Source organism: Melopsittacus undulatus, chromosome 3, assembly GCF_012275295.1.
Source record: "Melopsittacus undulatus isolate bMelUnd1 chromosome 3, bMelUnd1.mat.Z, whole genome shotgun sequence".
NCBI lineage: Eukaryota > Metazoa > Chordata > Aves > Psittaciformes > Psittaculidae > Melopsittacus > Melopsittacus undulatus.
In genome coordinates this window covers 100,143,422-100,170,742 of record NC_047529.1, presented here as the reverse complement: position 1 = coordinate 100,170,742, position 27,321 = coordinate 100,143,422, and the positions used below count along the sequence as shown (strand labels likewise).

Sequence of the window (27,321 nt, the reverse complement as noted above, 5' to 3'; positions counted from 1 at the left end):
CTCCCATATGAAGACAGGCTGAGAAAGTTGGGCTGTTCATCCTGGAGAAGAGGAAGCTGCGTGGAGACCTCATAGCAGCCTTCCAGTATCTGAAGGGGGCCTACAGGGATGCTGGGGAGGGACTCTTCATTAGGGACTGTAGTGATAGGACAAGGGGTAATGGGTTGAAACTTAAACAGCAGAGGTTTAGACTGTATATAAGGAAGAAATACTTTACTGTGAGGGTGGTGAGGTACTGGAATGGGTTGCCCAGGGAGGTAGTGAATGCTCCATCCCTGGCGGTGTTCAAGGCCAGGTTGGATGAAGCCTTGGGTGACATTTTTAGTGTGAGGTGTCCCTGCCCATGGCAGGGGGGTTGGAACTAGATGATCTTAAGGTCCTTTCCAATCCTAACTATTCTATGTTTCTATGGAAACATCCCTTAACATAAACGGCATGTTAATTTATTTTCAAAGCTATTTTGGAAACAGGGTTTTCTTTTAGATATCTTAGATTACACGCCTGTGTATAGGAACATATGGCTTTCTTTTCAGCACAGCTGGAAATGCAGAAGAAAGTGTAAAACATAATACCTAAAATGTGGCTGCTTGCATTCTAACCAGTGTTTTTTGACAATCCGTAGGTCTTATTCCTACTACATTGAGGTGTCCATGGATGAGTTAGACTGGATTCGGGTTATCGATCACTCTAAATACCTCTGTCGGTCCTGGCAGAACCTGTATTTTCCTGCCCGTGTCTGCAGGTTAGTTCATGACTCTAATGTTGCATAGCTGTCATTAAATAACGTAGATGCAAGAACAAGTTGCTAGATTTTGCCACTGTATTACGTATATCTCAAAACATATATACAACTTTCATCAGGCAATCTTACAATAAATGTGTCTTATTTTGATAGATGCTTTTTAAATATAAATATAGGTGATAAATTGCAAGCATCCTGTTTCAGAAATCTGGTGCTTCCATGTCTAACTACGTATCTCTTTCTCCTTTCTTTCCCTTTTTTTAACTTCTTTTGAGTCATGCTCACTTTTCCTGTTGCAGCTGATGTGTTTATTTCATTCAGCAGTAAACATAATTACTTGGCTTTCAAAATGTTTAAGATGTGTTTACGTTTTTTTACATTTTAATTAAATTTAATTTAATTTACATTTTAATACATTTTAATGTATTTTATGTTTTCTACTGTTGTATCGAAAAAGTGATTTAGGCAGTTGTGAAAGGGGAGACTTAGGGCTAAAGAGGTTTGAGCAATGCTTTGTGTAAACCAAAGCAGCTAGATGGGTTCAATCATTATTAAGGTGATGATGTCTTTTTACTGTAGATGCTGTGAATTCTGGAAAAAAACTTACAATCACATTGTACTTGTCTTACCCAAAAACTGACTGAAGCTTGTTGATAGAGAGGCCATAATCTGTAGATTCCAAGTTGTTTTATCATCATTAGGTTTTGGGTCATAGACCCTAAGAAGAAAAAAGAAATGCCCTGTGTTGTGATAATTATCTTCTGTAGAAACAAACTTTTTATTTGGCACAGCAACACTTGAATTCCCCGAAGAGGGGAAGTGCTTTCTTTTTTTTTTTCAAAAAATGGCCTTTGTCTCTGATCTTTACTGCGCTGCAACATGGGCTTGCTGGCAAGCAGTTGTAGTCTATGTGAAAAGTCTGATGGTTCACGTGTGTGTCTGTCCTCAGGTAACTCTATCTCAGCCTTCCTATCTTTTAGTAAGGTCATCCTGAATGCAACTGACTTGAAATTTATTTTTCCTGATACAAACAAATGTGTTCTCACCTTTTCCATGTAAAATTCTGATTTTACTCTTTCTGAAATGGTTGGCACTTGCCCTTACTTTGTGTGTATATCTGACAAATTTTGTTGCCTGTTATAAATCATCTAACAATGATAAAATGCCTCATGGAGTTTGTAGCTGTGTTTTACATTTCCTGTTTTGTTTTTTTTTGTATGACCTTAATTTGGTGCAAAGTGGATGGATTGTTAGTGAGCACAGCTTTTTTTTACTTCCATCATGTTACCAAGAAGATTTGAAGAGGTCTAGGGTGTTATGGTGGGACTTTTCTCAATCTGCTCTCAAAAAGGCAGCTGTTCTTTGGCCTCTTCCAAAGACTTGTCCAAAAGTGATTTTTCTACCTCAACACCAGTTTATCTGTTTGTCATAAACCCTTTGGCTGTCTTCATCTCTGTGTGTGAGTCTGCTACATTTTGGGAACATCGTTGTTCTGTATTGGTGACGGCTCTTTGTAGCCTTCCCTGGAAGTGCTCTGAAGGAAGAGTGGAGGGGAGTACATTATTCCACAGATTCAGGTGGTACCTTACTGATTTTTTGTCACAGAAGGAAATCTTGTAGCTTCTAGCACTCCAGTGATCTCTTAATCCTCTGTAGGTGACTTGCCCTCTATTGGAGGAGCACAGGAGAGAGCTTATTTCATGTGGCGATTTTTGTATACATACCTATATATTTTCTACTTACATGCACATACAAACACACCTGGAAACCTTCCCCTTGCAATTTTATTTCAGCAGGTATTTGAAGTATACAGTTGTCCAGGTAGCTACAGCAGAGACTTCCTTATCAAGTAGTCCTCATGCCTCTGATTTTTCCAGTTCTGCTCAATGATCCCCAGTAAGCTTGTTATTTTCTATATATTCTGTTTCTTGTTATCATAACCACAGAATGGTGGTGAATTCCCTGGAGATGCAGCTGCTTTGAAAGAGTGGGTGAAAGAGCTAAAGAGAAAGTCACGTAGCAGCTTAAATTTACAAGTTCTTATTAAAGAGCGGTAACTGTAAGGCAGTATGACTTCTCATTTGTGAGTCAACATGATAATTCAGGATAGTTTAGATAAGGCTGTTCTGTAATCTGTCTTTACATCAGTGAATTGAAGCCTACATTATAATAAGAGTGCATTTGCTAGTCAGAAGTACCATGACTATAATTTACTACTGCTCTTTATGTATTCTTTTCTTGCAAATAAGAAGAAGAGGCTATTTTAAATGTAATAATAAACCTAAAATTGCAGAAAATTTTTTGAGCAGCTCCATTTCATGAACTTTGTTTTTATTTATTTATATGAATATATATAGTTAGGTCTAACTTGAAGGTTGGCTCTGCTTTGATTAGGGATATGAACCAGGTGACCTCCAGAAGAGAGGCTTTGAGTGTGGGGAGGCTTTGCATACATCCATATTAGTATTTGAGACTTTTGTTTATCTGGCTTTAATTAATAAACTGTTTAGAAAGAAGTAAACAAGGAGTATTATTTTTTTTTCTGTCTGTAAATCGGGGGGTTTGCAATTATGTGTTTAAAGTAGTTTTGTTTACTTAAGTGTCTTAAACTAGTTATCTGTAAGATGCTGACATACTCAAAACAGAAATCCTAAAATACATAGCAGTTTTTGTCACCTAAAAAAGATAATATTTCCAGTGTTGAGAGTACTGTTACGAGCTAATATGGTATTATGTCAGAATGTATTCTTCTAATATTTAATATTCAGTTTTTACAGGTAAGTTATGCATGCTTATCTACGGGCAGATAGGGTTAAGTGGTTTGTATGCCATTTAGAAAGAAATAATCAGATTATCAGCAGATAGTTTTAAAAAAACCCTATTTATTTAATTTGAAAATGTAAAGGCCTGCCCTATTTGTAAAGGAAGACTATAACATAACTCAGCAGATCACTTACATTTACCAGCACTAGGTTAATCACTACATTCTTTACATTCAAAACTAGTTGTTTTTTTATTACTCAGCACTGCTTCTGTTGTACTCCTGAGTCAGTACAACAAGTCCTCGTGCCAGAATTTTTCTGTTCATGGGCAACAGTAGAGAGGAGTGCTTTGCAAGCATCATACTTTGCTCTGTCTTCTTGCCATTAGTTTAATGGCATACTGATGCCATTACTTGCCATCAGTAGTAAAAAGACAATTTGTCATTTATTCCCATTTTGTCTTACTAATGAAGATTATAATCTCTTTGCAAGCAACCACTTAGGGAACCAGGCAGGATTTTTTTAAAGGTTTGCATGCGTTTTCAGCAGAAGATGGTAGACGAAGTATCTTTCGCAGTGCAGTTTCTTACTGGTGTAGGTTTGAGACAGGTGATGTTTGGGGCTTTTATTTCTTAAAAAAATTATTTTAGCTCTGTTGTGGTTTAAGCCCAGCCACGCAGCTCGCTCACTCACTCCTCCCCCCTTCCTTCCCTCCTGCTCCCGGAGGGATGGGGAGGAGAATTGAAAGAGTGTAACTCCCACTGGTTGAGGTAAGAGCAGTCCAGTAACTAAGGTATAACACAAAGCCACTTCTGCTACTACCAATAATAATAATGATAAGGGAAATAACAAGAGAAGAGAATACAACTGCTCACAACCTGCCGACCGATACCCAGCCTGACTGAGAAGTGATCTAGCCCTTCTGGGTAACTGTCCCCAGTTTATATACCAGGCATGATGTGCTGTTGTATGGAATACCTCTTTGGCTAGTTTGGGTCAGGTGTCCTGTCTCTGCTTCCTCCTGGCTTCCCCTCCTCCCTGGCAGAGCATGAGACTCAGAAAGTCCTTAGTCAGAGTAAACATTCTGACCAGCAACTAGAAACATCGGTGTTACAGTGCTGTTCCCAGGCTGAAAGTCAAAACCACAGCATTGCACCAGCTACTAAGAAGAAGAAAAATTGACTGCTACTACTAAACCCAGGACAAGCTCAAAGGGCTTTATGGCATGACTGTATAGGATGATATTTTGAGGAGCAACAAGTAATTGGAGACTTGGGCTATTAGTTTTTTTTATTTAGACACCTTTCTTCAAAGCAAGGAAGTAGAATGTACCAGATTCTGTACATGTTGTTGAAAGACAGCTTGTTTGTATCTGATACAGTAGAGCAGTTGTTCATACATGGATTATAAAGTTAATGTGAGCTCTGTAACATCAGACAAAGTTGGTTGCCTTTTTTCGTTAGGTTTCACATAAATATTAGTTATGCAAGGTGAGAGCTGTCAAGGGCTGAACTGATGTGTTCACCTGATTTTTAAGAAGCCATTTAACCATTTTCATGGAAGTAAAAATTGATAGGAATATATTTTATTTGCATGTATATAGGTTGGTTTATTTGTTTTTTTAAAACCTTTCACTTTTAGATATACCCATTATCAAATCTACAATCAATGCCTCTTTCACATTATCTGAATGGAAAAAATGCAACCTTCTGGTAGTTAGCTGTTAATTAAAAGTAATTTATACCACAATGAATTAAGACCTATTCAGTATCTTTAACAAGTCATTTATTGTATCATATGTCACAGTCTTATCATGACTTTGGAGTCTTTTTGATAAATGGAGCATTGTTGAATATTCACAATAGTGTTGGAGTTAGGGGCATTATTGTGCTTCCCCTGAAAGATAATATATACTTGGCAAAGCATGTACTAAGCCATCCAAACTGATTAAGCAGAATCAGTTAAGTAGTGTGCAAAGATGGCTTACATCCTTCTTTACACTTTTCTTCCTGTTACTTACTGGTATGCTCTGGTTTATGTCTCGTGTTCAGCGTAACTTTTCACAGGCATAACCTTTTTCTAAATAAGTAGATGGAACATGGAAGGGCAGCAACCAAAAACTTCTGAAATTCTATGATAAGTAGGAAATGAGAAGATTATTTATGCTTTCTCACACACAGAGATAATTTATTTGTTATCTGTAGAATGTAATCCCTGATTTGAATATACAAGCTAATTGTGCAAGGAAGATTATGTTTTAAGCATTGAATTTAAGCCTAACAGATGACAGGGTTGCAATATTTTGAGTTGAGGGGTTTTTTTTATTTTGTTTTTTATTTATTTTGTTTTGTTTTTAATGGGTTGGGGTGGTTGGGTTTGGTTTTTTTGTTTGTTTTGGGGGGGGTGGGAGGTGCTCTGTGTGTGTGTGTTTCAGTGTTTGATTTTCCTTGGGTTGCTTTCAGTGAGAGAAAGTGCTAGGTATAATACCTCGGCTTTTTATTGCCGTAGTTGTATTTTAGATTTTTATTTTTTGTTTTAAATGCTTTTAGCAGGCATTATTCCATCACCTTTAAACATTGAACTGCTATATAATATGCAGAAAAAGCAAGTAAGAGACAATCACAGAGTAATGTTTCTTTTTTCAATATAGTGTTGTGTCGGTTTCTTAGTGTTTTTTTTTTTTGGTCCTAGTTTCATTGTTTGCATTTACATAGAAATTCTTATGTAGAGATGAAGGCTTTCTTTAGAGAGAAGATGGGAGGCAGAAAATAGTCACGTAAAGAGATCCCTGTGAAAGTTAGTAACAAATGTCAGGTTCATAGTTACACCACCTTCCTTTTTTTAACAGTGTGGCTATGTAGAAGAGAATGCTTGTGTATTTGTTTTCCTTGTACAGTTTGTTACTAATTTTTGAAGCGAATATTTTTCTTTCCTATTTCTGAGTATTTTCAATATGTACCAGTTAAATAAGCTGAAATGAATACAGTCTTCTTGATTATATCAAGAAAGTAACTCTGTCCTATGTAGCAGTTAATCCGTAGTCCTGAAAATTTGGGTTGTCATGTGTTTCAACAAATCAGTGATAAAAACTGTAAGACAACTGCTTATATGGTATTTTTCATGACCAATATGGGTAACATATTTAATATGCAGAAGCAGCAATAGTTCCTTAAAAAAAACCAACCAAAAACAACAAAAAACCCAAACCACAAAACCAAATTTCACATTGATATAGCAGTCAGAGTTTTGATTCTAAGCCACAGCACTTTCTGGGTGGATAAAAGAGTGCAAGTACATTAAGTGAATGTTAATGCCTTTAAAGATATTTGAATAGGCAAGTGTCGTGGTTTAAGCCCCTCCAACAACTCAGAATCATGCAGCCATTCTCTCACATCCCCCCATCTTCCTCTTCCTTCTCTGGGAGGGATGGGGAGGAGAATTGAAAGAATGTAACTCCCGTGGGTTGAGATAAGAACAGTCTGGTAACTAAGGTGTAACACAAAACCACTACTGCTACCACCAATAATAATAATGGTAAGGGAAATAAGAAGGAAAGAGAATACAACCGCTCACCACCCGCTGACCGATACCCAGCCTGACCGAGCAGTGATATGGGCCTTCTGGGTAACTGCCCCCAGTTTATATACTGGGCATGATGTGCTGTGGTATGGAATACCTCTTTGGCTGGTTTGGGTCAGGTGTCCTGTCTCTGATTCCTCTCTGCTTTCCCCCCATCCCTCTCAAAGCATGAGATTGAGAAAGTCCTTGGTTGGAGTAAACATTACTTAGCAACAAACAGAAACATCGGTGTTATCAGCGTTGTTCCGAGGCTGAAAGTCTGCTATAGCTGAACCAAGTACAGCAAGGCTGTTTTCTGTTTTATCCATCTCTCTTCTTTCATCCTTTAGTTTTTGTTGTGGGGCTTCATCATTTTACTTTTTCCTAGAACACAAATTTAAAGAACTTCGTTAAAGCAATTACAAGAAAATGGAAAATTTTGAGATATCAAAGTAAGTCAGATGTAGCCACAAGGTGTCACTATAGTAAAAGTTTAAAAGACTGAATTTCTTTCTGTTTAAACTCCTTTAGTAGAACTGTTGTTCCTAGTGTGTGTTGTACTGGTGTACTAAGCTTCCCAGATTTACGGAATCATTCTGTTTGCTGGTTATGCTACAGAGAGCAGGTACAGAGGGTGTACATTAAATCAGAAGGAAACTCTCAACTAATCTTCTATGTTTCATCTGACATGGGATGATGTGGAGTCTTAACTGAGGGAATATTTACCTCATCAGACCAATTTATAGTTTGAAATGTAATGCTATTTTGCCAAAAATACCAGAATTTGAAAATTATAATGAGAGTTCAGAGGTAGTCTTTTTTTAATCTGCATTTGCTACTGTTTTATTTTCTTATCTCCTCTTTAGATATTATAATGTGACTAATCAAAGGGAAATATTAATTAATTATTACCGCATAATTTTTTTGTTCTTAAGCATGTTTCTGTTAAATGAACTGATAGATGCCTATAGAATAATGCTGTAAATGTGGGAAATGTTTTAAACATACACTTTTTCCTGTTTTTTAATTTGCTCTAAATTGAAAAATGTTGAGGTTTTCTAATACTGGTAGGTTGAATTAGTAAAGATAAAGTGCTCCATATTTGCCTTAAAGTGCTTGGCTGCTATAGAAAGCATGGAGTAGAAATCACTTTAGAGGGCATACTTATGCATTAAGTATATCTATCAGTGCAGAGAGAATTTCTTGCCTTTCCTTTTATTAAACATTGATTATAAGGAGTGGGTTTTTTTGTTCGGTGCTTCAATAGTTTTTGCTACTAATGATTACACTGTTTATAATCCTCTGCCTGAGTGGAAACAAATTAAGTTGTAGACCTGGTCTCCTGAGTGTTGAAAAACACAAAATGTAAAAAGAGTAGATGCTTCAGGACTAGCACAGTTCTAAACTACTGGTAGCTGTACATAATTATTTTTCAGGTAGTGACATGTGAAGAGATGTGATTTTCATATACAGGCAAGCCAAAGTTTTTTTCTTTAATTCTGTTCTTGGTCAGCCAGCCTCAGATACCTGTGCATTATACTGGTGATGGTGCAGTCATCATAGTTTCTACCTGGGCAAGTGGCTCATTGAAAGTAGCTACTGATTAAGGAGCAATGTCTTAGTTTTCAGCCTTATCAGTAGGCCTCTGACACAGAACCATTATAGAATCATAGAATGGTTTTGGTCGGAAGGGACCTTATCAATCATCTAGTTCCAGCCCGCTGTCAGGGGCAGGGACACCTTCGACTAGACCAGATTGCTCAAAGCCCTGTCCAGCCTGGCCTTGAACACTGCCAGGGATGGGGCATGCACTACTTCTCTTGGTCAACCTGTACCAGTGCTTCACTGCCCTTGTAGTGAAGAACTTCTTCAATCTAAATATACCCTCTTTCAGCTGGAAGCCTTTACTCGTTGTCTTATCCCTAAAGGCCTGTGTCTTATCCCTAAAGGTCCTCTCCAACTTTTTCTGTAGCCCCCTTTAGATCCTGGAAAGCTGCTCTAAGGCTTTCCTGGGAGTCTTCTCCAGGCCAAACTTGCTCAGTCTGTCTTCATATACGAATAATAGATACCTATTTTACAGTTTTCCTCTGTTTGATGGAAACTTAGTGGATAATAACTTGCCAAAAATCATTCCAGATATGGTTCAATTTATTAAGATGTTAAAACAAGTGAGGAGGTGACTCTTGAGGAAGAAGCAGATAGAGCATAGTCCCAGTTGAAATAAGCTGAGAAGAAAGCAGTGTCTGTAGATCTAAGTTAGCGCGTGCTTTTTTAAACAAGTAGTTCCAGATTCACTCTCCTCCCCCAGCAGAGAATTGTAGTAATCAGAAAAAGTACACAGATGTGCTAAAGAAGCTTTTGAGCATTGTTCTGACTTTAAATGCAAGCTTTCTATATCACTGGCCTAAATGAAAAACATAGACTCAGAGTTGCTGTCAGGAGCAGCAAGGCCAAAAAGGATTTGAAAGATTTTTCACTGCAAAGTCATTACTAACCTTGTAAGAGGACTTCTCGATAATGGAATGATTAAACTTGGGCAACTGAAATAATCTTTACCTTAGTTACTGCACATGAGAAATACAACTGGTTACATAAGCAACACATTGATCAGTTGTTACATTTGTACTGTGCTTCGGGAAGCATTGGCTGTTGTGTAAATATTTAATTTCTAACAGTGCAGATATGCAGATGTTTCAGAGATAAGGAAAAAACCAAACACTTTGCTGCACAATACAAGTTAGCTTTTCTTCATTAGTTTATCACTGAAATCTTAAAATCTTTTCCAAATTCTAATACTGTATGTAATACAGTGATAACACAATTCCAGAGATAAGTAAAAATTATCTTAGTTTATATTGCAGAAACATATTATTAAAAGATTCTGAAATGTCACCGAAACCTTTGAGAGTTTCCACTAACATTATTTTCACAACTCATTTTTCACTGCAGGCATACAGGTTTTTGTTTTTTTGCGGGGAGTCGGGGAAGAGCTAATCACCCTTTCTAGAAGAAGGAGACAACATTGAAGAGTTTTTATTGGCATGTTTCCTCTTTAACTTTGTCAAATACAGAAAGTTTTCCTGAGGTCTCCATTTTAGGTGCTGCTTGATTATCTTTTCATCTATCAGTGGTTTTTGTTGGTTTTTTTTTCCAGTATAAGTTCAATCTGTATTTTTTAGTTTTCCTAAGATAAAGTGATAGTCTTAGATTTTTCAAACAATATAAGTCATCTACATGGGATCAAGAAGGCTATTGCCTTGTCTGGAAGTGTTTATTGATATAAAAGATCCCTTTCTTAATTTCATGTTATGTATACTTTTGATCTTAAGCTTAATGCTTCTAATTTCAGATCCAAATCTGGTCCTGGTAATATAGAAGCTTATTTCCCTTCAGGCATAATCAATAACATTTCTTGCCAAGGACTTTATCAAGGCAGCTTTTTTGTTCTCTAATTCCTTCTCTGTCTTTGCCATAGAAATTTAAGCTGTCCTATCCTAAAAAAACCTAACTTACCTCTCAGGGAATGCAGAAAAGCTAGTGTGCCATTACGCTGTGGAAGATAACCTGACAGAAAGCTCATCCTCTGAAAACGAGTATTTCTCTCAAGAAGTGTGTGTAGAGGGATCAGTATGGCTGTATAGAAATACCTAAGTGTGAGAGAGTGCCTGCCAGTCCAGTTTGTTGGATATGAATCATAAGTAAGTATAGTACAATCTTTTCTTATTTTTTCATTTATAGTTTAGAGGAAAAATGTAAGAGATCTAGATTACATATTCCTTATGTATGACGTAATCATAAGTTGTTTTGGTTTTTTAGTATGGATAGAATTTCTGTGTGTTCTGAACTTTGTATTGATTCTGCGTTTCTTAAAGTGAAAATTGTTTCTACGTCTGTTTTCAAGTGGTTTCACCTTATAGAAGAGATCTGACATAAATGAAAACCTTCTGTAATTATTCAGCTTGACAGTGATACATAAAGATGCACTTACATGCTAAATTACCAAATTATTCATAATAATTCTACAGCAAGCTGTGTTTAAAGTTAATGTTGCATAAGACAAATCGGTGTTTAAAAGGCTTCTTCAGAACTCTTGAAATCCTCTTCTGTGGTTTCTGTTACACTCCAATGCTAGAATTAACTGAAAACTTGCCATATATATTTTACAAAGACAGGCTTTTACAAAAAGAAAACTTGTTTTGCCAAATTTGTAAGAATTATGACTTATTTTAGTTTGTTGATCAGTGATGGCCATCTGTTGAGGTTGTTTGATGCCATTGTATTTCTCTTTTTCCCTGTTTCTCAGCAGATAATGGGCATGTTTTGTTGATGCTATCTGAAACACTGGACCACACTTACAGTTGCACATGATAAATATTCAAATTCTATACATAAACCCAAGTAATACACTTCCATAGATTCATTTTTCAGTTTCTAAGTTTATAAAGCCATCTGTCAACCAACACTAGGCCAATCTCAGTTGTGGAATAATTTGGATGAGATTAAAAAATTCATGGTAAAGCAGGTTTCTCACTGGTTAAACTTGATTCTTCGTTCACAAACATCAAGTTGTCTTCTGTGTAGCACTTTGTAAAGGTATAAATCAGTGTATGAATGGGAAAGCCTAAAGTAAATTTCATTATTCAGTGTCCTTTTTCTCCTCAAAAGAAGGCAGTGGAACTGGTGTTGATCTTATTGAGCTGTTGAATGGTTCTTGAGCTTGAACTGTACTTTGCTCCTTCTCTGTTTGACTCAGAAGGATTAGGCTAATGGTTCTGTTTGGTGCAGCTTTTAAATTGGTTTCTGCTCCACAAAAGGAATATTTACTTATAATATAGAAGATAGGCACAAACAGTTGAAAATGAAAAATCAAGCTGAGAAGACCTATAAATAAAAATAAACAAATTAGGTCCTATGGTAGATCAAATCTATAGGAAATAAGATAAGTGAAAGCATGCATAAGGGTATTTAACTGACAGAAATGAGTGGGTGGAGGAAAGAAAGCAATGAAAGAGAGATGATGCAAAGGAAATACAACGTGTTTGGCGAAAAAAATCAGTGCAAGTGAAAAATGTTTTAAAAGGTAGGATTTGGGGTTCTTTTTGTTGTTTTTTTTTTTTTTCTCTCTATAGTAGGGATAGTTGTAGGACAGCCACATGTGATTTATCGTTTTCAGGCTGCTTCTGGAAACAGTTGCTTTATTATTTGTAATGTCTTCTAAATGGGAGAAAGAGAAATCTTTGTAAAGCACTAGATTGTGCATTTGTGTTTTGATTTTCACCACAAAGCAATTTTTGCAGCTTCATACTTTCATGATTGTTTTTCATTTGTGAGAATGGGGCAAATATTTCTGTACTTCACTGGAGATGTAATAAAGATCTTGGAAATTTTAACTAACGTCATTAGTGATCAGTAAACTAGTGGCTTCATTCCTTTTCTCCACACCATTTTCTTTGTTGTTTGTATTGGGGGATAATAGCGGTGATGGAAGGTGTATTAAATATTGATTTCTAAATCGGTGTTCTGTTCAATTCAATTATCCTGTCTCCTTTAATGGCAAATTGCAAAGTTGGCTAATCGAGCTGCATTCTCATTAGCAACCTAAGTGCCCTTTTGAGTCAGATGAGCAGGCACCTTGCCCTGTGTCCTGTCTCTGACCCCAAGAGCAGGAAGTGCTGGTCAGGGAGAGGCTGCGTGATGGGCCATCGTCTGTGTTCCATTCTCCTTATGTTCATCTGAGCGTGCTAGTATACTCTTATAGATTCCTTGTCCATTTTTTTTATCTAAGGTACTTCTGTGATTGGACTTTTACGAACTGCTTTCCCAGCTTCTACTGGCAGCAAATAGTTTTATCTGTTTCTTTTACTAATTTGTGTCTTCCAGTTCCGGTATTGTGGGATCTGATGAATAACAACACTTCATTCACCTCTTCCACTCTTACTAAGATTTTGTGAATGTCAGGCATAGCCCCCTCAACCATCTCCTCTTTGGATCCATCTACTCTGTTGTTGTACCTCCTGTACCTACTATGTACTCCTTGAGATGCGGAAACCAGAGCTGTACATGAGCACTTGAGATACAGGCACAGCAAGCAGTTACAGAGTGACAAAGCAACACTGTTTTGTTCTCAGCACCCTTCCTAACGATGTGCAGTATTTCAGCGATCCCCTACCCCTGGCATTTGACTAACCAAAAAAGCTTACTTTCATTTGCAGACTTGGAGAATGCACTAATGAGAACCTAGGCTTGTTAGCTTCCAAGCTATTCAGAAGCAAGACTATAGATTTCATGATTCATCTTGATATTGACAGTGTTTTGCAAATGAAAACTTCTTTGGCTTTCACAGTTCCTTGACTGTGTGACTCCTATGAGACTTGCACTTTTGATCAACTCTTACATTAAAGCTTTAAAAAGTAAGATTTGGCAGCATTTTGTTGGGTCAAGTCAATCCACTCTTTACCAAGATCAGTTCTCTGGTATACTTGGAGCTATTTATTTTTGAGGGAAAGATGAACATGCAGGATTATCATTGTTGTTATCATTATTCTTATTGACTAGAAATGCAGTCTTTTAAAATGAGTGAAACAAAAAAAAACCCCACCAGTATTTTCTTTCACATCCTCCTACGTAGGGTTGGGGCAGGAACGTTTGGATTGTTTTTCAGATGTATTTTGAAATGGTTACCATTAAATTGACTTGGAAAAATCCCAAAAAGCTCTTATGAATTTGAAGAAATTGATTTTTTTCCTGAGAGACTTGATTTTTCAAATGTGTAGGTTCAGGATGGGGGGAAGATTTATACTAACTTTCCATGTGACTTGACATTGCATGTTCATTTTCACGTTAACTTATCAGACACCCTTGCTCTTTTTATGCCATCAAACTTTGGATAGTAGAATTTGAAAATAACTATTTAAAAGAGCAAAGAACTCGGAGTAATGTGTTATGGTTTCTGTAAAAGGCTTTTTAGAGTCTAGAAATCAGGAGTTTAAGTGTCACATGTTTGGAAATCTGAAAAAATTAGGAGTAAATTATTAGTAAATTATTGTCATAGTATTAAGGCATACAGTCAATCTTAACTGTGTTTTAGGGTATTTTCATACAGCAGTTAAATTCTTCAGTGTATATTAAGAAGTTTCTTATCTGATAAAATTGTGAGAACTGCTGAACTTGGTTTTTTTTATTACAGTTTCAGTAGAAGGGTAATTTTCTGTGTAAATGAGTATTTATGAAGATTTTAATCGACGTCAGACAATTGTAATTATTTTATTTTCCGGTTGAAATAGCAATGATAATGTTTTGTTTGGTGAGGGACATTCTTGCCTTTTTTTGTTTTCTTTCTTTCTTTACGGAGTATTCTTGATTTTGATTTAATAGGAAGACTAAATCTGAGTGAAACATTGTGTATATCTGCAAGCATAGACACTCTCCCCATGGTGCTTGTATTTCATCCGCCTTTTTTTTTTTGAAGGGAAAGATTTAACGTATATTTAGATGAAAACTGATTTGAAAACTTCAGTAGATCAAAATAGGGCGAAGAGCTGGAAGACATTGATGATGATTCCAGTTTGTAGTAAATTATAAAGCATCTATAACAGCTGTAAAGAGAGATGACTTCCTGTGTCATATTTCATCTTGCCTTCATAGATAAGTGTGTAAATGAAAGGGAAACAAATTGTTTCAATATGGCAAATCTATATTATTTCTTTGGAGTGAAAATGAATGAAATTGAAATAATTCACTCTTGGGTGAAACTAGAAACTATAAATGTATTTTATCCTCTTGGTGTGGATTGACATAATGTAGATTAGAATGTTCCTTGTATCATCAACAGTAGTCTGGCACATTCATGAGCACTGAATTACAGACAAGAAAAAGGGGATCACTGTGCGCTCATGTAATTTACACAGAAGAGTGTGTAATTCATCATTTTAACAGAAGTTGCAGTTCACTGTTAGAAAATTTATTTTTTCAGACTTCTTAAACCCTTTCTATCCTTTGTATTACAGAAAGTTTTTAGTTACCTGTGCTTCATCTGTGTGGTCTATGTATCACCTGATTTATGGGAAGATGCTGATCCTCTGGCATGTGGGCATGTGTCAGCACCGTCACATCCAGCATTTAACTGGTCTTCCCCATAGGTGTCTGGAAATAAATCTAATAATAAGGTTTGGTGCTAGCAACATATTTAGGATAATTTGTTTCCATAACTGACTGATAGTCTGTTGGCATTTTGTAGAGGATGAGACATCCTTGAAAGGTTCCCAGTGCCATATGCAGGTTGAGCCTGTGGGGTTTGTACCAAACCCCACCAAAACTTCTCTTTTCGTATCACCCATATATGTGCAAAGAAGATCAAAGCCAAACTGTTCTGATCATTCAAAAGGAACATTTTTGTCTTGCTGATGGATATGGCAAAGCAGTTAGAAAATGCTTGTCTCCTATAAATGTTAGTTTGTCTCAATTCTAACTTGTATGGTTTGGTTCACAGAGTAATAGTATGCCAAAATGCATACCAATATTTCATTCTTCTTTGACAAATTTGGTTCCTTTGTTTTTCATAACTGGTTAATTGTTAAGAATTCTTCCGTTGCTAAGACTTCAGTGACTGCTTTTAAACCAGCTTTCCTTGTGTGTCTGTTTCCTATCATCAGATTAAATGCTGGGTAAGTGCAGAGGTTCACTTTAGTTTTTGTGTGACATGTGAGAGGCTCTGCAGAAAAATATGCTGCTAGGTACTTATTTTTCTGGTACTTAAGAATTGTTTGGAGACCCCTACTGTCAAATTTGTTACAGCATGGAACTGCATGATGTTTCACAGTCACAGTCTGACAGGGATAAAGGTTGTCTGACTTGACAACAAAATAATTCTAGAGGCCAATGTAAGGTAACACAGATTGCTGGAGGAGGCTGATCTTGCTACATTGCACATATAGTTAATAGCAGAGAACCTCTTCCAGGGCTGGACAGAGAGCATGAACCTAAATGTGGTGTTCAGGATGCCTTCTGAAGGAGCTTTTTAATGTTCACTGGTAGTGCTGGAGTACCTTAGATGACTGTTCCCACAATGCTGCTCCCCAGGTTGAATGCTTGCAGCTAAATGATGTGAAAAATGCCTCTTCAGGGAGCTGTTTCTTTTTGGATGCGTTCATGTTATGAACTGGAGATATGCATGTGATGGAAGCAATTAATACTAATTTTGGATCAATGTTAATGTAAGGACAGGGTGCAGGTATGGCCAATGCTCAGGAAATTACTACTTTATTTGATTTCTGCAGAAAAAGTACTGCTGGAAGGTATTTTCAGAAACAGTGCTCTGGGTTTAATTAGATATGCATCACTTAAACTATTGAGGGGAATAGAAATGGTATAAATGAAGTAGAGAGGATGTAGGTAAGGAGATAGATAACACAGCTTCTCTGCTTAGATAACCACCTAGCATTTCTGTACATCAAACATAACACTAGGTAAGGCAAGTGCGAAAGAAAACATGAGTGCTTTGGCAAAAGAGCTTTGTATTTAGTAAACCAGGGAGATAATGGGAATTCATCTTTTAAATGCTAATGAGTCTATACTTCTGATTCAAGGGGCAGTGAGCAATCTATATTTTACTGACATTTGTTTCTATATTGTGGCTGTTTTGTATTTGTCATTGCAACAACTAAGGTGACTGAGACCAGGGACTTCAATTTTGGAGAGAATCTGGGTTTTGTGCATTTTTTAATGACAAATTGCTAAATTATCACCGAGTTTTAATTAAATGTTTAGGCTTATTAAATTAAATAGAAATGTCTAAGTGGGAATTCTTAAAAGATGACTTTTAGACACAGTATTAGTTTTTGCTTAAATTTAATCTGAAAAGGCATTTAGCAACTGAAAAGTTGACTGAAGATTTTATTCTGTGCTATGAGCTTGTTTAGTGAAACCTCTAAATCGTAGGCTAAGGAAAACTGCTTAAAGCAATGCACATAATGCAAACTGTATGTCTGCCCAGGTTAGCCTGTTTCTTCTATTGGCTTTGGCAACTATTTGACCTCAGTTAAAAATGTGCTGCATTTTTCTGCTTGTTTTGGAATGGTGCCATTTAAACACTTTCTATAGCAGGTGGGGAGAGTGAGAAGTAGTTTTCTTGACCAGCCTTTTGAGCATTTGGAGGACTTCAGTGGTATATCTTTTAAAAAATGTTTAAAATATAACTGATTTTAAAATACGTCCTCTCTGACTATTCAGTCTGTTTGAATTCAGTTGACACACTTTGTACTATGGATGACCAGTGTTTGAGCTGTTCAGAAACAAACCACTGAGTTTATTCAGTGGTTATATTTAAAAATAAGGTAATTACAGGGGAAAGGAGGCATCTTGGCACTGAAGAACATTTGTTATCCCATTTTATTTTAAAGTAAGCTCAGTGGTACATGATTTAAAATTGTCAATTTGGTGAAATTCGTAATCTAATCTTTGTTATGTAGCTTCATGTCTTACATTGTATGCAACTGCTGTGATGCTGTTTAAAAAGTTGAATATATTTGTTATTTATTACCTGTAAAGGAAATGTTTCAGTATGGAAATGTTATGGTCGTTATGTCAATTTCTTAAGTGCAGGTGGGAGGAATTACTATTGATCTAACAGATTTAATAGTTTGTATTCAAAATCTGTGGAATAGAAGTAATATTTGCAGCTGAGTAACTGCCAAGTGTAATTCTTCAGGCAGAATTCCGAAAGCAGATGTAAAACTGGAAAATTACATTCTTTTCTTTTTCAGGCATAACTGCACTTGAATATCTTTGTTCATTTTAGATTCTGGTGAATTATATCTGCATATGGAGCTAAATTATGTATTTTATTTCGTTTGTTCTAGTAAGAATTTGGTTTGGGTTAAAATCTGGAGCTCTATGTGGTTGCCATGGAAATTACTTGATGTAGTTGCAGTACTTAAGTGAAAGCAGAGGTTACCACAGGAGTCACAAACAATGGAGAGTGCTTTTGTACAGGGTGCATCAGATCAGGCTGATAGGAAGGGACAGAGCTTTTTTAGTTTTCTCTGCAGTGTTTTTTCTACTTCTACTGGCCTTTTTAAAGGAGAGAAAAGAGTTTTTTTCTGGGGTCTTCTGGTTTGCTTCCTCCTACACTTTGCTCCTTCTTCTTCCAGCTTCTGGTTTTCAGAATCAGTCAGTGCTACTTCAGAGAGGTTGGTTAGAGGAAATGATGGTACTGTGGAGCTTTCCTACCAACCTAGTCTTTTAAGGAGAACTTTTATGTTGACTTCATAGTTACCTTGATTTATGGGTCAAGAAGGTTATGGACAAACATGTCAGTTCTTCAGCTATTAATAAGCTCCAGTGTAGTTAATACTGGTTTCATAGAAGCTGGCTAAAATACTCTTGCACTGGGCAAGCAAAAGTTCTATGAAGATGGAATAGTGTATCTCATCTTAATGATGCAAGACTTGTTATAAATGCGGAATATGTATAAATTGGCATCATTGTGGGAGAGGAAGGTGCCATGGAATGGACTCAGAGATCAGTATGATCAGACAAAAAGCCATTTATTGCAAAGCATTAACTCCTTATATATTATAGCTTACACACACCTACAGCAATTTGGCATATCATGGTTGGATACTTGTCTTGAAGACCCTTAGTGACTAACATATAATTGATTAAGCACAGGTGTGAGAACTTGACCTCGAATGCTTGCCAACAGTCCATAGTTCTCATAACTCAGTGAATTCCAGCTTCTTCTTATCTTGTTTGCTTAAGCTTCCTCAGGCCTCCCATGGCCTTGCTGTATCTTTCAGAGTTATTCAGATTTCATGTACCAAATTTCCATTCTCCTGTGAGAACACTGTCTCCACAGGAAGGAATTTTTTTTGTGTTTTACATTTTCTTGTTCATGATGTTTAAGGTGGTGTTCAGATGTGGTGGTTTAGAGTGGACTTCTTACATAATAATTATAAATAGATGTTTTTAAAGTTCTACGTGAGAGTTATTAGATGTGGGAGTTACACTGGGTAGCTAAAATAAAACAATAAGCACCAATATCAAGAACAAAAATGGGGTATTGTTATCCAGATATTCTGAAATACATTTGTGCTTTTTGCTTTGAGTAGGTTTTTTTTTTTCTTTTAAGATGTAGGAGAGAAATATGCAAGAAATACTGTGAGCTTGATTGCCATCATCTAATCAGAATATGCTATTCCATACTTGGAGGTATGAGGGGAGGGTGGTCTTAAAAATTGAAAATTTGCTGATCTTAAAAATTTAAAATTTTTCTGTTGAAAATTTTACTCTTTGTAGATTTATGGCCACACTTTAGTGTTAGAAGAATTGTCATTTGTAGTTACGGTAACATTGAACCTTTAATGAATAATAATTTACTCCAGGGTCTGAGTAAGTTATTCTCACTGGAGTAGTTTTTGCAGCCTGTTTTCTAGAACACAGTTTCTGGCAAGTTCCAAAAGTACAAATGGAGCAAGTGCCTGTTATGACATACTTGATAAACTGCAGCTAAAAGGTGTTTTTGTTTTTCAGTCTGCTTTCTCTTTGCAATTTCTGTTGAGCAAGTTAACTTTAGCTTTCACTTGCACATTAACAATGTTTTCATCCTCACATTTCCTCTATCTTTTCTGAGATCTTTATAGATAGACAAACTGCTTATTCCTTGTATAAAGCTTTAAATTTCTTTCCAGAGCAGGGCTGATTCATTTTGGTTAATACAGGTGGTTTCTTGGATTAGTGACTAACACACAACTCCTTATGCTATGCCTTCCCTACATCATCTTCTCTCGTAAGGCTTTATTGGGTGTTGATGGGTGGTTTCTGCTAATTGTTCTCTGCCCTAAGCTCAATGTTAGGGTTGAGGTGGACCTTTTGAGGCTGAGACTTGCTTTCCTCTCTTAATCTCTTATGTTTGGACTGGGAGTTGGTATTCCTGTGTTGAGTATGTGTGGAAACTGCCAGCTTCTTACTGAAAGAAAAACGATTTGTTGAATTAGATATACACAGGGGCTCCAAGGATCAAGCTTGAGATTCCCTTTTACCTTTATCCCTCTTTCTTTACAGTGGTAGAAATACATGGTGCAGGCATCAAAACTTGGGATTGCTCTTAGGTGTCTTCCATTGGCTGTGGATGCTTGTCAGCAGAATCATGCCCCGCTTGTGAGTGAAGAATAGTTCTTGTTCATACACACAGTAATTAAGTGAGGAAAGCACATTCTTAGACTAAAAATGAATATGCTCCTCATCCTCAGCTCAGTCCCTTAGTGACTGCCTACAGGCCAGTTGTCAGGCAAGCCGGAAAGTGCTGGTCAGGTCAGTCCGTGGACCAGACTGAGACCTCATTTTGCTGAGCTGCTGTCTTCCTTCCATATCAGTCTTTTTTCTTCTGTGTTTTTGATGTTAATTCTCTCCCGAGCTAATGCCAGATAATAACACCTTAAAGCTATCTCATATTTGTGCTTTGTTTTTAGTTTACCTTGCATGGCTTAATTGCTTAACGTGTTCTTACATATAGGAATGATGGTAAAGGCAGCCAGAGCTCATAGTTAATTTCTCTTACTAAAACTGAAACCTGGTCATACTCAGGAAAGAGGGAGGGAGGAATGAAGAGCAAAATGTTCATACTTGGCCTGGGACAGGCTTAATCCTTCCCTGGAACTGGCTGTTGTTACCCTGGCAGCATATTGCTGTCCTGAGTTGGAAGATGCTTAGAAAAAATTTGGACAGCTAGGTGGATTGTGTTGTCAGCCATGGTACAACAGCTTGTAGTGTGTTAACTTAAGGTAGAATGGGTCAAATGGTTTCCATAGAACTGGGAAAGAAGTTTTGTTGATGTTAAAATGATGTGATATTTGTGCTAGATAGGGTTTAGAATGGTTTCAGTAAATGAATGGCAGCTATGCATGACAGGCAGTGGAGAATATTTGTAAAGTTGTTTTGGATCTCTTGCATCTTTGGATAATTGGATTAATACATAAATGGAGGATAATGTAGGTCTCAAGGGTATTATCAGAAAATCAGTCTTATAATTACTATTTTTAAAGGGAAACAAATAGTACACTGTTTTTGCCTTGATCGAAATTTTATGGCTCTTGCTTGAAATAACAGAATGGTTATTTCATCCTAGGTAACAGCAGCTTTCTCCAGACTTTCTTTAAAAGCCCATATCCTGGGCTGCATCAAAAGGAGCATGACCAGTAGGTCAAAGGAGGTGATCCTGCCCCTCTACTCTGCTCTCGTGAGACCTCACTTGGAGTATTGTGTGCATTTCTGGTGTCCTCAACATAAAAAGGACATGGAGCTGTTGGAATACATCCAGAGGAGGGCCACGAGGATGATCAGGGGGCTGGAGCACCTCCATATGAAGACAGGCTGAGAAAGTTGGGTCAGTTCATCCTGGAGAAGAGAAGGCTGCGTGGAGACCTCATAGGAGCCTTCCAGTATCTGATGGGCACCTGTAAGGATGCTGGGTATGGACTCTTTATTAGGGACTGTAGTGATAGGACAAGGGATAGCAGGTTAAAACTTAAACAGGGGAAGTTTAGATTGGATATAAGGAGGTAGTTAGTTCTTTACTGTTAGGGTGGTGAGGCACTGGTATGGGTTGCCCAAGGAAGCTGTGAATGCTCCATCCCTGGCGGTGTTCAGGGTCAGGTTGGATAGAGCCTTGGGTGACATGGTTTAGTGTGAGGTATCCCTGCCCATGGCAGGGGGGTTGGAACTAGATGATCTTAAGGTCCTTTCTGACCCTAACTATTCTATGATTCTAAAATTACAGTATTAGCCTGATCAAGGGGGTTAAATAAGATCTTAAGAATTGTGTAGCTTGAGAGTCTCAGAAGAGATAGGAGTGGTTTAGAAAGCCCAGACAGAAGAGGGGAATGTGAGCATAAACTTTTAAAGTAAAGAAAGCCTATTAAACTGAGGGTATTAGTCAAAGGGCAAAGTAAGCTGTGTAAGGAAGACTGAATTTGGAGCACATCATGTGCAGAAGCGTAGAAACACCACTGTGCAAAACAAGCCTAAAGAATGCTTAGGAATGCTAAAAAAGTTAAAGAATTAATAATTCTGCCTAAGAAATGTGTTTCTAGTAACTACTGTAACAAACTTTTGAAACCTTCTTAAGTAGCCTACAACAGCATCTGAAAGTTAATGAGCTGAATAGTTCCTATGTCCATTCTTTAGCCTTGTAATGAACTGTCACAGTTTGGTCATGTCCATCCTGTTAAACTCCTTTCAGCTTCCAGAATGGATTGTTCATCCTAATTGCGCCTGGGAGGAATAGCTTATACCCATGCGCACCCTCACTCAGACATTGCTTGAGAAGGGACTGCTGGTTGGGTTAGGCTGGAATCGTGCCTGGGACAGGCCTAACAGTTGTCACAGTGTAGACAGAATGTCTGCTTCCCTTTTCAGATGACCTTAAAAATGAACAGTATAGCCAGAATAATCTCAAGACTGAATTCTGGAGAGTTTTTCCTGTGCTTCTATGCACAATCACTGCTGTGCAGAACAGAGGAATAGCTTTGAAGGTAGCAAACCTAAGATGGGTTCATTAAAGCCTTGGCTTCAGCTTGCTTGAACAGTGTTTTAGAGAGCATGAAAACTCTTTGTGTGAGGTTTAGCTTGTTAAATGATTGATTTAAAGAGCTTCCGCAGTAATTTCTGACATGCCAGAAGTATCTCAGTGTAAATGGTTCAATGACAGAATATCTGGGAGCTGTATAGATATTTTTGGTTTATGATACAGAGTGGAGCAGCAAAGGATGTCACTGATAATTTCTTTAGGTTTTTTAGAGTGCATGGATTATATATTTTTTAATATAGATCATCTTAAAAAATCCTTTTGCTTGTAGTTATCTTCCTTTTACAAATGAGAAAAATAAAGCTAAAAGAAATTGGCTAATCTGCTTTTGTTTGCAGAACAAACTAGAATTGCAGAGTTTTATTTTTACTGCTTGAATGAAGGTTTGGATGTTGGATGTTAAATAGATGCAATGAATATTAGTTGCTGGATTTTTGGTAGGATGTAAAATATGTGAGTGAAACAAAACATATTCAGCAATTGCCAAATCCAAGATTGCTTTGTTTCTGTGGCATGTAGGGAATAAGAAGTGCAGTGTTAGTTACTCTTGCATAGAAAATTTACTCTCTGGCCCAAGTTGAGACTTAATATTTTGAAATCTTTTCTGTTTTGGTCTTTGATGACATTTTGGTATTCCCGCATTGTTCAGCATCTCTGGCCTGCTTTTAGGATGATGGAACAAGTGATGAACCTGCAGGGATCTAATACCTTCCCAGGGGAATGGTGGAGCACGATTGTTACTACCTTTACAGAATGAGAAACCTTGTGGTAACATATTCCAGTGATAGAGTTAATACTTGGTTAAATAAAAGTGGAAGAGCAGCAATAGTGCAAGGGAAGGAGTGAGAAATTAAGTTATATCTTTTTAGAAGTCTGCCTTATTGCTGCCTGCATTGCTCCTCTGGGATTTTTCTACTGAATGCAAGAAAAACATCAGGCTCTTCTTAAAAAACCAAAGATGAAATTACTGCCATTTTTTAAATTCCTTTTTTTTTTTTTGTGCTGTAGAGCCTTTATTTAGATGGGCAGGGTTTATTACCAGTGTTTTCCCAGCATGACTAAGTTCAATTAATTTCATATGACAAGCACCAGGGTTTTCTTCCTCTCCTCCTTCACAGCTCCCACTTCCCACTGTGTGGCAAGTACAATTTGTTATTGGTTTGTCTTGGGCTCTGGAGACCTCATTAGGGGCCCAAAAAGGGGTTTCTATCTCCGCTGTTGGACACTTTTCTGTTTTCTGTTGAATGGAATCCATTTTCATTCTCACATGGAAGGAGTGCAAGGGATGGAGGATGAAAACTGTTAGGTTTATATTGCTTGCCTGTTGATAAAAATGATTATATCAAACTGGAAAAATGCAGCTGTTTAGGCTTTAGTGTTACACTAAAATTTGCAGTGCAGAGGCAGATCAGCTTTAAGACGTGAATGTAAGCAGGAAATCTCAAGTTATTTTTGTTCTGACAGTTTATATGCAGAAAGTCAATTTGTTTGATGCTAATGAAAGATGTCAGCAAAATGCTACATTTAGTCACAGTTCCTAGACACCGTACTAACACTTCAAATTCCTATTCCTTTCAAAATCCTGTAAAAGCTGCTCTTGGAAGCAAGAAATTGGACTTTCGAGTCTGCACAGTAGGTCCAGACACTATATTGGAGAAGTAAACATATATGAATGGTGTGTTTTCATAGCAAATGCCAATATGCATGTGAAAAACTATTTATTCAATCCTTACAGTAATTAGAGCATTTAATGTGGAAAGTACATAGTGACATCTTTCTTTGAGTAGCAAACAAAACTGTCTGATGCATTTAACCCCACATAGGGTCCTGAATTCCAATTTGAAGCCTTCTTACTGAGGTAAGATAAAATAGGAGTTGAATAAAACTAGTTTTCTTACATAAACGGATGATTCCCTTACTCTTTTTATCTTTTGTTGTCTTGTAATAAAATAATGTATAGCAAATGTTTGGTTGTGCCCTTAGGATTTTGACAGTATTTCACAGTGTTTCTGGTGGCAGTATAAAGCACCTACACACACATGCACACACACATTTATGTGGCTATTTATATGTGAATCCAGGACACATAAATCCATACAGAAGGATTTTAGTACTACTCTTGGGAAGATTAAATAAAGGTCCTTTACAAATATAATCAATATTTTTTTTAAATTCATGTTGTATACTAGTGTAATACTTAGCTTATACATGTAATACAACCCAATTCAGGAAGCTGCATCCAAATAAGGTCAAACTGGAAATACTGAATGTCTAATTAGCTAGATACCACATGTAATAATTTTTTAAAACAAATACTTTCATAATGCAAAACTTATTAAAATTGTTCTTTCTATCTAGAAGGCTTGTGTTAGCTTTAATGAAAGCCAGCCTAGCCCTTTGCTGCCAGCAGTTGCAGTGCACTGTTTGCTCCCAGCTGATGGAAATACTGGTGAGCCTGTCCAGGAACATGCCACGCCAAACCAGCAGATCTCTGATTTTCTGTTTGAAGGTTTCGGTATGAGACAGAAAGTGGGCCCAAATATACTTGAATAATTAAAATGTGTTAAAACTTGTTTTATTTTGTAAAAGTCATGTTTAGAAAGCATAATTTTGCATATGATTATACTTTAGAGTGGACCCTTTAAACACCAGTGAACTAACAAACCTGTTAAATTGCTACAGCCCCTGTCTGACCATAATTCTAATCCTTTCTAAACTAATCCCTACATCTTGTTTTTTTTAAAAAAGGAAAAAACCTCTTTCTTCAGGGTTTTAATCTCGATTTGCAGGGTTTTTGATAACAAATTATATTGTAAGTCAGTTGCTCATAACACTTATGTTTCTAATGTTTTTTTTTTTAATGTACAATGTAACTTCACTTTTAATCGCTCAGGATTTTTATGGATAGTTATTAACAATCTCTATAACTTTGTCATGAGAATGGATTAGCCAGTCTTACGTGCTTGTTGTGTTTATGTGCTTGTTCTGTTGCTAACAGGAAGCTAGTGTTTTACTAATCTGTCAGGAAAAAATGCTTTTTCCCAGAAAGGAAAGCTAAACTAGGTTTGTGCTGAAGTTCTAGAATAAAATGAAAGTTTATGAACCAGCATTTCCTGAGTTATTAAATAATGTGTGGTTTGTTCCATTTCAAACAGTTGAGTTTCAGATTAATTTAATGAACATGGAAATGAGTTAATCTTGCATTTGAAAAATATTGTAAAGGTTTTTTGCTTGTATCACAAATATAATGGGAAATCTGCATTGTTGAGCATAAGGATCCTATCGAAAATTTGCTGTTAGAAGAGGAGGTGGGAAGTGAGCTGATTGAATGACCAATAAGTGCCTTTGTGCTTCTTGTAGATACAAACCTTATGTCTTTGTTCCCAGGTGACAGGTAAGTAAATGTGTGTTGACATGTGCAAAACTAGTATTTATCTTAAAACTACTTATTTTAAAAAGTATAAGATATTATCACTTGTAGTTTCTACATGTAATTTTTGTGTGGGTTGATGGAAATAGATTATTTGTGTCTTTATACGCATTAGGTACAATTTATTATATATAAAAAACAACTTGCTTACATGTGTTGGTATCCAGATATGCCTTTGTAATCTGCATGTCATCAATTTCATGCAAATACACTTCTTGAAGAAATATACATGTAGACTGTAGATACTGCTCAAGCAGTTTCAAGTGTTTTGTACTCAGCTATGCATAAAGTCAGAGAACGTAAATGGAGAGTTATGCAGACACTTCCTATTTTGTTTTTCATGGAATATTCTGCAAATATGTGAATTAAAGGACATAATATAAAGAGAGCTTGAAATGTTACTAGATTCAGCTTCAGTAGTCTTCATGAAGATATTTGAAACATTGCTGTGCAAAAAGTTGCATGTGAGATAGTAAAGTACTTAAAAAAACTACCCACAACACTAACAAAAAACTAGCACAAACTCAAGCACTTTTCCCAAATAACCATATTTTTTCCTCCAGAGTAAGAAACATAGATGTATATTGTCACATAAAATTATATTATAATTTAAATGGTAAATTCTTTAGTCAGGGTTGCTGCAAAGACTTCGTTGACTTGAACATATTTTGCCACTAGAGAGTGCTATGTAATAACTAAAATTTTTTCTTGCCAGAAAAAAGTTCTCCAATCACATCTTTCCTCCACATTAAACAGATAAATGACTGATACCCTTCAAATGGCAGATTAGTTTACACTTAACATGCTACTTAACTGTAGAAACTTGTTTGAATAACAATAATGGTTTTATTGTAAGTTACTTGCAATATTTACAATTATTGTAAGTTATTTATAGTAAGGTTCCATGGGATGTAGCCATAGAGGGCAGAGAGGTCCAAGACTGTTGGTTGATACAAGGATCACCTGCTACAGGTACAGGAGTGTTGCATCCCAACTAGAAGGAAGTGCAGTAGGAGGGCCAGGAGACCTCCTTGGATGGATAAGGAGCTGCTAAGGAAACCTTGAAGGAAAAAAGAGGCTTATAAAAGGTGGAAGCAAGGACAGGCGGCCTGGAAAGATTACAGGAATGTTGTTTGGGAATCTAGGGACTGGGTTAGGAAAGCTAAGGCCCAGTTAGAATTAAACTTGGCCAGGGATGTGAAAAATAACGGGAAGGGATGCTATAGCTACATTTGCGAATAAGACAGAC

At 36.8% G+C, this 27,321-nt stretch overlaps 1 protein-coding gene across 1 annotated transcript in view; it reads left to right on the top strand.

The window, feature by feature from the left end:
• The window catches only part of BTBD9 (BTB domain containing 9), a 125,201-nt gene that overhangs the window by 16,763 nt on the left and 81,117 nt on the right, over positions 1-27,321 (top strand). Inside the window, exon 7 of the mRNA XM_005145327.2 lies at positions 623-742. Within this exon, the coding sequence (XP_005145384.2) occupies positions 623-742 (120 nt within the window). The remainder of the gene's footprint in view (positions 1-622; positions 743-27,321) is intronic.